We start from the raw sequence: 10161 nt of genomic DNA, 5'->3' as shown, positions 1-10161 counted from the left end.
TAAAATTGATATTTATTCAAAACTATATAAATGTGTAATACATTTATTTTAAAATATTTATAAGGTGACAATAAAAAAATCATAAATTCTATATGCAAGGTTTGATCATTACAAAAAATATCTTGTCATGCTTAAAATTATTTATAAAATCCCTTCAATAGGTAGAATTTCAGTAAGATATAAAAGATTACAGACAATGTATACTTGTCTAGCCGCATGCTGTGTTGCGCTTTCTTCCAAAAGGAGGTTGCAGGAAGTGGTGATGGCCAAGATGATGCTTTAAAGGTCCTTCCTACTCTCTGCCCCCATTCTTAGTGAGGTGGGCCCCATTATTGAGGAGAGTGAATTTAATGAGTCTCTGGAGCAGCGCGCGTACCACGCTGTGATGAACTTTGAGATGACACTGTCCACTGCACACCTGTAAAAAGTTAACTACGAGGTAGTTGAACGGCTTCCTCAGGAACAAGAGGCCCAAGAGGGAACTTACTCATGGTCATGCCCCAGGATAATAAAAAGAGGGACCCCCACAACTGGTTAGAATCAGTATTTTTCCCCCTTCTCTCAGTTTAAAGATGAATGAAGACATTTGTAGATTGATGAAGGTACGTCAATGTTTACAATAATGTTTTTTTTCCAAGTGAGACTGCTTGTTTTCAAGTCCAGTTTTTCCAATAGAGACAAAATACTGAGAACAGCCTTCCAAGCGAAATAAAACCTGAAGAAGCAAGAGGTAAAGTACTCCTAAGTATGCCTCTTTCCCAAGAAACTTGGAAACAGCAAATCACAGGTAAAAATGTTGCATCATGGCTGTTTTTTGTTTTTGGTGTTGTTGTTTTTTTAGTAATAACCTGTTTAACCTCTTGGACTCTTGCAAGGTATGCATTTGTAGTCCGTAATTTAACATTGTAGTCTTTGAAAACCTAAAATGTGTCTACATGTGGACGCCAGGTCACAGGAGGTTAAAAAAAACAACACTTCACTCTAAAAGACAGTTATTATCATCTGAAACGTAAGTAAATAAACATGCCCTTCTCCTGGAAATGAAGTCTAAACAAAATCATTAGTTATAGTGACTTTGTGATTATAAATAAACACTTTTACATCCCCATTGCAAAAGTAAGTGTGCCTGCATGCAAACAAATAAACCTAAAGTTAAACGATTCTCAAGGTGTCTGTGAGGCCTCACACCAATCCCCTTGACTCACACACACTTGTGTGGATGAGGACCGGCATCAACAAGCCATGCGATGCTTCCTGCAGATATCTTCTTCTATTGTGCTTCTTATAAAGAACGTGTAAATCTGCCAGGATCGTGTCGGTGTGAGTGTATGTGTGCTCCCTTGTCAGTAGCACAATCCCTATACATTTGAAATTAGACAGGGCTAGAAAGGTATCAGTAGTAAAGTCAAAGAAATGCTTTGCTTTACAAACGATAAACAACTATAAAGAGGACACTATGATTTAATACTTATGGGTAATCTTTTTTGGGGGAACCCCTCAACCCAAAACAGTACATTCTTGCCAAATCTCAAGGCCTAAAAATGTCAAGTTAAGTTAAAGAGTTCAAACTGACAATTGTCAGCATGCTGTGAACGAGAAAGTTGTTACTGGGAGTTTTTATTGACTCTAAATAAATTATATGCTAACCTCCTTTGGTTGATTGCAAGTCAGCACTTGTTTCTTATGATCATAGAAAAGTCTTAGTTACCCACCATCATCCATCTTGATGCTTTCAGTGCAAAGCAAGAGGATAACATAGGGCTGCCACCCATGCAGCTGACAAGGGCGGAGTCGTGGGGGGCATCCTGCTCCCTGCCCCACCAGCGCCAGCACCTCGAGGCCACGTGCCCTTTTTTCATGACTGCGAGCAGGGCCAGCTGCATTCTGACTACAACCAATTTCCTTGCAGTCTATAAAGCTGTCAGTCAAAATCATATAATGGAGGCCAGGGAGCCAGAGTTGAGCAATAGGGGATATACAAAGGGGTGTGTGTTGGGGGGGCGGGGCAAGAGTGTTTCCGTGCCATATGTTAGAGGAACAAATACAGATTCATAATTGAACTCGAAAAATAAATTATTCAGTGGTATTTGTACTTACGAAGTATACATTGGTACACTCGGAAAAACTCAAAAAACAGCGTGGTAGAAATCTGTGACAAATGAAGGTAGAGGGTACACAAAAAGCATCATTGTTACACGGCTCCTAGTCGATGGGAGGTCAACTTTGAAATGAAATACAGCATACTACAAGCATATTTTAGTTTCAATGAATGCTTACATTTTTAAATGTCGGATTCTGTAATTTCTTGCAACATTGTTTTGTATCCAGAGACAAAATGTTCCCATTAGGCCATTGTGGATGCTCATAAGTACAGGTAACATTGTAATAATTATATTTACACTAGTAACACTAGTACAAATGTAGGAATACTAAAATGTCTACTGTACAAATAGAATAAACAATATTTGGATTATAATTTGATGCACAAAATAATGTATAAGACATAAATCAACATATTAATTACAACTAATTTATTCGTAAAAAGTAAGAGCACTACGCAATGCAACCTTTTTCGGAATTTCTTTTTTATTCTTAAAGGTATGAACAAAGAGACAAATAAGTTATACTTTTGATATTATTAGTTAGAATTCTATCAGTGTTTGAACATGAATATTTGGCGAGCTAGTACAATGTCCTACTTGGATGGCAACACACACACACACACACACACGGATGTAATCATAGGTTCACACAAACACACTTGAACACATGCATTCATCTGCGTAATACTGAAGGGGAGGTGTTGACGTTGTGTGCACCTTTCCCGTGGTATGGTACTGTATATCATTCCATATAAACTCTTTCAAATATACTTCTGTCAAAATAGCCTTGACCGCGACTATGTACATTACAAAAATAAATTTTCATATAAATAAATTATATGGCATACATTTATCTTTGTAAGGGAATGACAGCATACATACAAAATGGCAGTCAGAATACCCCCCCTCCCCATTTTTCCTTAAAAAAGTCCTCTAAGAGCTATGATGAGACTTGTAGTGTAAAGGTTTTATACCATCTTTTTCTTATCCTCCTATTTAACATTAGTAAGCACTTTATACAGATCAAAAAAATACGTAATAGTGTTGTTTTTCATCTCATAAAAATCCCTGCATTTGTTATCCACTGGCATATCAACAAAAATGACAAAAAAAACATTTCATATGACAAAAGAAATATAAATATCCCTATTGAGAGTCGAGAACAAACCAACCATGTTTAAAATCGAATAAAATAGTTGCCAGCTATGATTTCCTCCACTATTGCCAATATGACTTGGAGAGAAAACAAATAAAATAGAAATAGAATGACCCAGTTCATGCAAGCAGCTGATTGAACAGAGGATAGGAAGAGGTCACACACATACACACAGAGGAAGATTTGGGCTGAAATCAGAAATGAAAAGTTTGTTGGCTACCAATTCGCATTATGGTGCTAAATCCAGTTAAGTTACAAAAAAGATGAGGATATAAAATTAAGTTTATGTAGCATACAGCCATTATCAGGCCAGAGGGCTAACTAGCTTATATTTCTGCCTTCAAGGAAGAATAAAGGCTCTGTGAGGAAAGTTGTTGCTACGACTTGAATTACAGTTGATGGCCTGGGCGGGCCAGCTCGTACAGTATGTAGTGCGAATATTTAGCTTATTCGCAAGGCTAGAAGCAGAGAGGTTTAACCACTCAATGTTTGCTTGGACCCTGTTCCAGAACTTTATGAGGTGGTTGAAGGAAAATACAACAAGAACCTGGGGTCACCCACCAAGGTTAAACAAGATATGTGTCTACAATACAGGTGGGGAACATAGGGCATATGATGCAGCCCATCATGCCAATTTAAGGGCAAAATGTGTCAAAGGAACATGCAAATGCTCATAATAGATTATAATAAAATGTATATATATATTTTTTTGCAATTCCACTAGTATGATGATAAATTAAGAAGACTTTTTGGGTATCAATTTTTTGGTATTTTTAGACATGAATTCATTATATCTCCTTTTACCAGTGTCTGTTGTTTTATTATTTTGTTACGGATTCTAACTACTACTTGCTGTCAATGGGCATTGCAAGACTGAAGAAAAACTTCAGTGGCCCTGATAGGACTTAAATGTTCCCCACCCTTTTCTACAAGAGGAAACAAACACACTGATAAGAGAAGTGGAGTGCACAACACGTTCAAATGTAAAAGGCAGTGACTTGAAAAAGAACAAACAAACAACAAAAACAGCTTCACTTAAAACAAAAGGAAAAAATAACTTCATATCTGCTTATCTTAAATAGCACGCATAGCGTGTGCAATTAGAACAGTCATTGTAACAAAAACTACCACAGGTTTGTGATAAAATGTCAACGTTTACACACACACACACACACACGTACCTTTGTACAACAATCATTACACACCCACACTTTTTTGCTAGTGAACAAGCCTAACCATATTTTCCCTCATGTTCGAAATGAGCATGATATAAGTTAGTTGGGTTCCTAACAAGCCTAACATACGTACATGGAGGGGTGGAAATCACAGAGCCACAATATGGTATTTTACCAATGATATAGACTATTATTAGAATGTGGAAGTATGTCAACAATAGCATCAAGATACCATCTTTTTGCATAATAGGTGTTGTACTAAGATACTATTAATATTGTGATGCATGATCTTTCTAACAAAATTTTGTATCAATACGATATTTTGCTAACTTTGTTAAAATAATCACATTTTCTGAAATTGTAGATTATCAATGATACCATAAGAATTAGAATACTAATAGCATGTAATCACAAAGCAGTATTTGAGTGGTTTCACAAGTATTTTTGATGGAAATGTTATTGTGACACAGTGTAAACATGGAAATATGGAAAATAAATGAATTAATATTGGTTATTGCATAAAGCATTGGAATATCATATGACTAGCTCCGCGATTTCCACCATCAATAAATCATGTCTTTAAATTTCTTACTACATTTGCATAGTTCAAATTGGTTTAAAATGTTGTGATGGAATCATACACACACATACAAACACCACACAAATGGCTGCCCCAGTCCATCAACATGAGGACTTAAATCACTCTCTCCCCTTTCTAAAAACAAACAAAACAAGAGAGCTACTTCTTCTGTTCCTATTTACATATGTAGACATCTTTTTAAATATAGATAGAAATATTTTAAGACATTAGGGGGTTACAGTAAGAATGAGCACCATGAGGAAATGGCATTAGGACCATGGGTGAGCCAGGCCAAGCCACATCATCGGCGTATAGTCCACATCTTTGGCCGTGACATGCACAAAAGGACTGCAAGACAAGAAATCTTCATATTAATAGCATATTATTTGAAATATTTTTTCTGATTAACGACATGTACTGTATGAAATGGGATACCTCAGCTGGCGCGCCTGCCACTGTCGCCGTCAGCTTCCTCAAAGTCCAGATCTTGAAGCTCCATGGCCTCCACCGTGCTTCCTCTGTGACTTGGGTGGGGGTCCGTGGGGACATGGGGGTCCTGGAAAAAGGGCTGGAGATCCTCCTGGCGGTAACCGTCCGAGGTGGCGTAGCCCGTGTAAGAGGAGCCGGGGGGATGGACAGCGACTGTGACGGAGGCCGATGCCGTCACCGTGGTGATGGGCTGGCCGTAAGGGTTTGCGTGATGCGGGGGTGCGCGGCTCCGACGGCTTGCAGAGTGTTCTCTGTGGCCGTGGGCGCCGGCCTGCCTAGAGGATTGGAAAGCGTCTGTACGCGGGCGGCCAGGGGGTGGGGCCTGCCAATGCTGCTGGTCCTTAGGGTCCCTGTTCCGTGACGGAGCACCGAGCCCAGCTCCAGCATTACAACCCTGAGTCTGTGCAAGAATAAAGTCAAATTTAGTGGTATTTTAATTTAAGCAATAACTTAAATATGTAATTATTATGGAGGATGGGCATTTGTATATTACAATTACTTCACTAAATACTGGGGAAAAGAGGAATTGATTAAACAATTAGAAAAAAAACTATATGCAGTTTTCAAAATGTCTTTTGGAAAGGAAAAAAATCATTGAGTTTTCTCAACAATTGATATTAATTCATTTTCTGCACAGTTTATCCAGCTCACAAGGGTCGCAGGGGGTGCTGTAGCCCATCTCAGCTAACTATGGGCATTCATACATTTTACATGGTAGAAAATTTGGGAGTGAGTTTTCAAACAGGTTGAACATTTCAAAGAGCTTTTGGTTTTTACTTTTAAGAACAAATAGAATGTAAAATGGACATTTTGAGAAACTTTAATCTTACCGAGGACATATTAGAGGATGGGGGATCGGGCTGTCTGGCTGAGCGCCGATGTCCCGATCCCACCCTCCTTTCCCCTTCTGGCCTGTTTACTCTTCCTCTACTGGTGTGGAAATGGTACTGCTGTTGTTCTTGGGCTCCAGCTTGGTTCCTGGTCGGAGGCAAGTTGTCGCTCGGCAGCCCCTGGCTGGCACCTGAAGCGCTGCTGTTGACGCTGTACTCGGAGTCCGACGAATCTGAAGCACCCGAGGTGGCCGAAGCGTTGGGGCGGGGATGGACCGAGAATCGGACTACGTGAGACGGAGACTCTGGGGTGGGTAACCTGCTGCGGCCATCCACTGGCGAGACCTGACATACAGTAAACAAGTCAAATGTGTTCTTTTGGGCCGGTTTAATGTACTTTTCCTTCATGTTAATTTATTTTATCTTCATTTGTCTTACCTCAGGATAGGGACCAAAATAGGACAGCAAAACAGGAAGAAGGACTAATCCGTTAAGAACTCCCAAAACTGTTAAGATGGCCAAGACTGCAAAGAAATACCTGCAAGCACAATCCAAAGATGCTAAATCATCTTCCTAAAGAATGAAATAATTTTTAGGAATAAATAATAAACATGACAAAACAGAAGGGACAAAATATTTTTGGCCAAACATTTTTGTCATAAGCACAATCTTCCCTAACAAGAACTGTTTATCTTGAAAATATGCAACTCATCTATTGAACCTACAATAAAAAATATAAAAAAAAACATTTAAAAAAAACAATGTACTCCAAGATGCATGCAAACGTGTTGGTGCTAATCTGTGACATTACATGCTGTTTCTAAAAATATGAACAAAAAAAATAACAATGCCAGTTAGCAAATAAAAAAATCTCTTTGAAAACTACAGACATTTAGACAAGCCCAACCACAACGAATACCCATGTCAAAACAAACACCCATACAGTAAATCCTCTTACACAGCCAGGCATGCACTGTGTATTTGAAGGAAAACAGTACCTGATGCGTTTTTAAGTCCGGCTAAAAGAGGGTTAGTCTTAAAGATACCAGGAAGGGAAAAGAAAGAGAAAGCATAATTAGCCAGTGCTGATTAATGCGAGAAAAATTAGTGGCCTGCAAGGGGTTCTGGGATGATTGAGAATAAGAGTATACTCTCTTTTGGGTGTGTGTGTGTGTATGGTGTATAAGCAAAACATGAAGAAAACAAAGCAAAGAGGAATGTGAAAGGAGGAGGCGACGGGTAAAAGAGGGGCGACGAGGAGGACCTCCCTCTCAAGAGATTGAATGGAGCGAAGGGTATATGTATTAGAAGCTTGAACAATTTAGCGGGCAAGGAAGGAGAAGCCCGCCCACCTGCTCCACCTCTGTGGCCCCCTGTCTTTTATTTCGTTTACTCACTTTCCTCTTACTTCTTTCTGAACTAAGGCCCTGTGAAATTCCCGGGCAAACCACAACCCCCCCTCCATGTATAATTAAATCTCCAACATATCAGATTAAGAAATACACCCCTCACACCCTCTCACGCTACCATCATTAGCTTGAGATCTCTATCTAGAGCACACATGGACCAGGAACAACTTACTCATTTACATATGGAATCAAAATAAAATGATGCATTTGGATACAGGTTAAATTGGTTGTTTTACCACACCTCTAATGTATGAATAAGGCAGTCAGTCAGTTGAATGGTCAGCTATTTTGAGTCCATGAATTATTTAAATTACTTTTTTCAGATTCCCAGTGCTGAACTATATATTTTTTTCCTAAATGAGTGGTACAGTAACCAACTTTGTTTTAATAGGAAAGAAACTGAAAATATTGTTTCTTTTTAGATAACATTATTCATTTAGAATTTAGAAAAAAGTTTAATAAAAGGTAAACATCCAATGATTCATTGAGTTCATATAATTTTCCCTTAAATTTACCATTCATTTATTTTACCACCAAACAAAGTCGATACACATCGTGGTGAGACGGAAAGATTTCACTGGATTGGAACTTCATTAGTCAACCTTCTACTGAATTTGTTGTTGCTTCTCTCAGGTGGAGAACAAGCTGTGCAAACAAGTACGACAGTCCTACGACAGTTTATAAGGACACGTGAAGAAGCCTGCTTATCATTGCGAAAGAGTCAGCAGTGTACACGCCTACAGGCGACAAAACCCACCCTCTTTCTAAAGCGCATGCTTGCGCCTGTCCACGAAATTACTAACACCTGGTTTAATTCTCTTTTATGTTTAGCTTGACTGTAAACTTTACACAGCTTGAAGCCCCCAACCCCCCAAGATCTGTTGACTATGTGCCAAACTACTGCTTGTGAAGTAAGATGAGTTCATTGCCACCATACAGCGCTAGTATTTGAATTTATTGCTTGAAAACCAAAGCTCCCCCCACCCCTAATATAATGACTCACTCATATCTTGAAAAATATCTAAATGGGGTCACTCTTATCTCCAGGAAGTCTTATATGAATGAAGTATATGAAGAAAATATTGTGCAAACCCTGCAATCCAATGTTAATACGTAATTTGCTTTAACATTTTTGCATATCAATCTCAGACAAGATCAGTTGTTTTAACCAAAAGCACTACATACCTCACAATAAGTAATAGGTCCACTTTTTGTTAAAAATATGAGCTTGTCCAGAAAATAGTTGGTCGTTGTTTCCAAAGAAACAAGGGAGATTATTACTGCACACCAAACTACCATTATAACTGTGGTCCACACCATGTGTGGTAAAGAATACATCACTAATGGCACGCGGACACACATAGAGACTCGTGTCCATGTGCAGCTCACATACCGGGGCCCAGTGCCCCCGCCAAGTTGTTTGGAGTAAAAACATTCACATGGCTGACGAGGGAAAATCAGGGAACCACTCAAAGCAAGAAAATATGAACGGTCCTTGTTGTTGCTGCAACATCTTGGGGCGCTGCTGTGTTTGCTCACACAACAGGAGAACCTTCCAAGACCCAGAAAGCAGAACACAGCACTGGAAGTGAGGAAGGATTGCCCTGTGAGGGTGCAGGCTAGCAGGCACACTATCGTTGACCCTCATGATTACAAGGTCAGAGAGCAGGTTGGGGGAGGAGGGCGGCGTGGATGTATGGGCACATGACTAAAGTTTGCGTGTTTGGGAGTCACATGGATCTTTTCTTAAAGGAGCCGGCTGCCCAAATTACACAGCCAGCCCATGTTGCGGCTTCACGCGACCATATATATTCCAATGTGAAATTACTCTCTGAGCTCACTGGAAATTTCTCATAATGCTCTCTGGCCATGTGAACGTATAGAATGATGCGTGATCTACAGCGTCACCGAAGCTGCAGTCTTTGCAGACTATTCTCATATAGGATACAGACTCACACGCACAAAACCACTGACAGAGCCCCCACACTGTGTCTGCTTTCTACTTCTCCAGGCTTTCCACAGCTGTGCTCTCAGCCCCCCCACCCAATGCCTTCCCTCTGCACACCCTATGCTTTTAAATTTCTACCGAGGGCTGTTTAAAGTAAATTTCAATAGCCAGACGATTTTTCTACTCTTCTAGTACAACCTAGTAAAGCCTTGTTACTGCAAAAAAGCGCAACTCACCTGACTTTAACCCCATTGAGAAGTTAGGTTCAAGAGAAAGACTAGGGAACATAAGCCCCATAAAGGCCAATATCAAAGCACATGAAAAATTCTAATTTTAATTTTTTGAGTCTCCCATAATCGTCAAAGTTTTAAATGAAGCCATAAAAAAGGGACTGTACGCAGTAGGTATTCTCTTTTTACGCACGATTCTGTTGCTTTGCTATATAATCTATCATCTTGAGGGTAAATTTCGG

At 39.5% G+C, this 10161-nt stretch overlaps 1 protein-coding gene across 2 annotated transcripts in view; it reads right to left on the bottom strand.

Annotated features, from left to right (window-relative positions):
• Positions 1-2564: 2564 nt before the first annotated feature.
• The window catches only part of LOC144215713 (protein patched homolog 1-like), a 40926-nt gene continuing 33329 nt past the window's right edge, over positions 2565-10161 (bottom strand). Inside the window, exons 21-24 of one of the 2 annotated variants that reach the window (XM_077744809.1) lie at positions 6771-6870; positions 6333-6677; positions 5449-5902; positions 2565-5361 (exon numbers count right to left, since the gene is read on the bottom strand). In XM_077744809.1, coding sequence (XP_077600935.1) covers positions 5450-5902; positions 6333-6677; positions 6771-6870 — 898 coding nt within the window. In that variant the 3' untranslated portion in view covers positions 2565-5361; position 5449. Of the gene's footprint in view, positions 5362-5448; positions 5903-6332; positions 6678-6770; positions 6871-7330; positions 7368-10161 lie in introns of those variants that run through there. The other variant, XR_013330483.1, reaches the window with a different exon arrangement.

This window comes from Stigmatopora nigra, chromosome 22, assembly GCF_051989575.1.
Source record: "Stigmatopora nigra isolate UIUO_SnigA chromosome 22, RoL_Snig_1.1, whole genome shotgun sequence".
Taxonomy (NCBI): domain Eukaryota; kingdom Metazoa; phylum Chordata; class Actinopteri; order Syngnathiformes; family Syngnathidae; genus Stigmatopora; species Stigmatopora nigra.
This window is presented reverse-complemented; position numbering and strand designations above follow the sequence as displayed.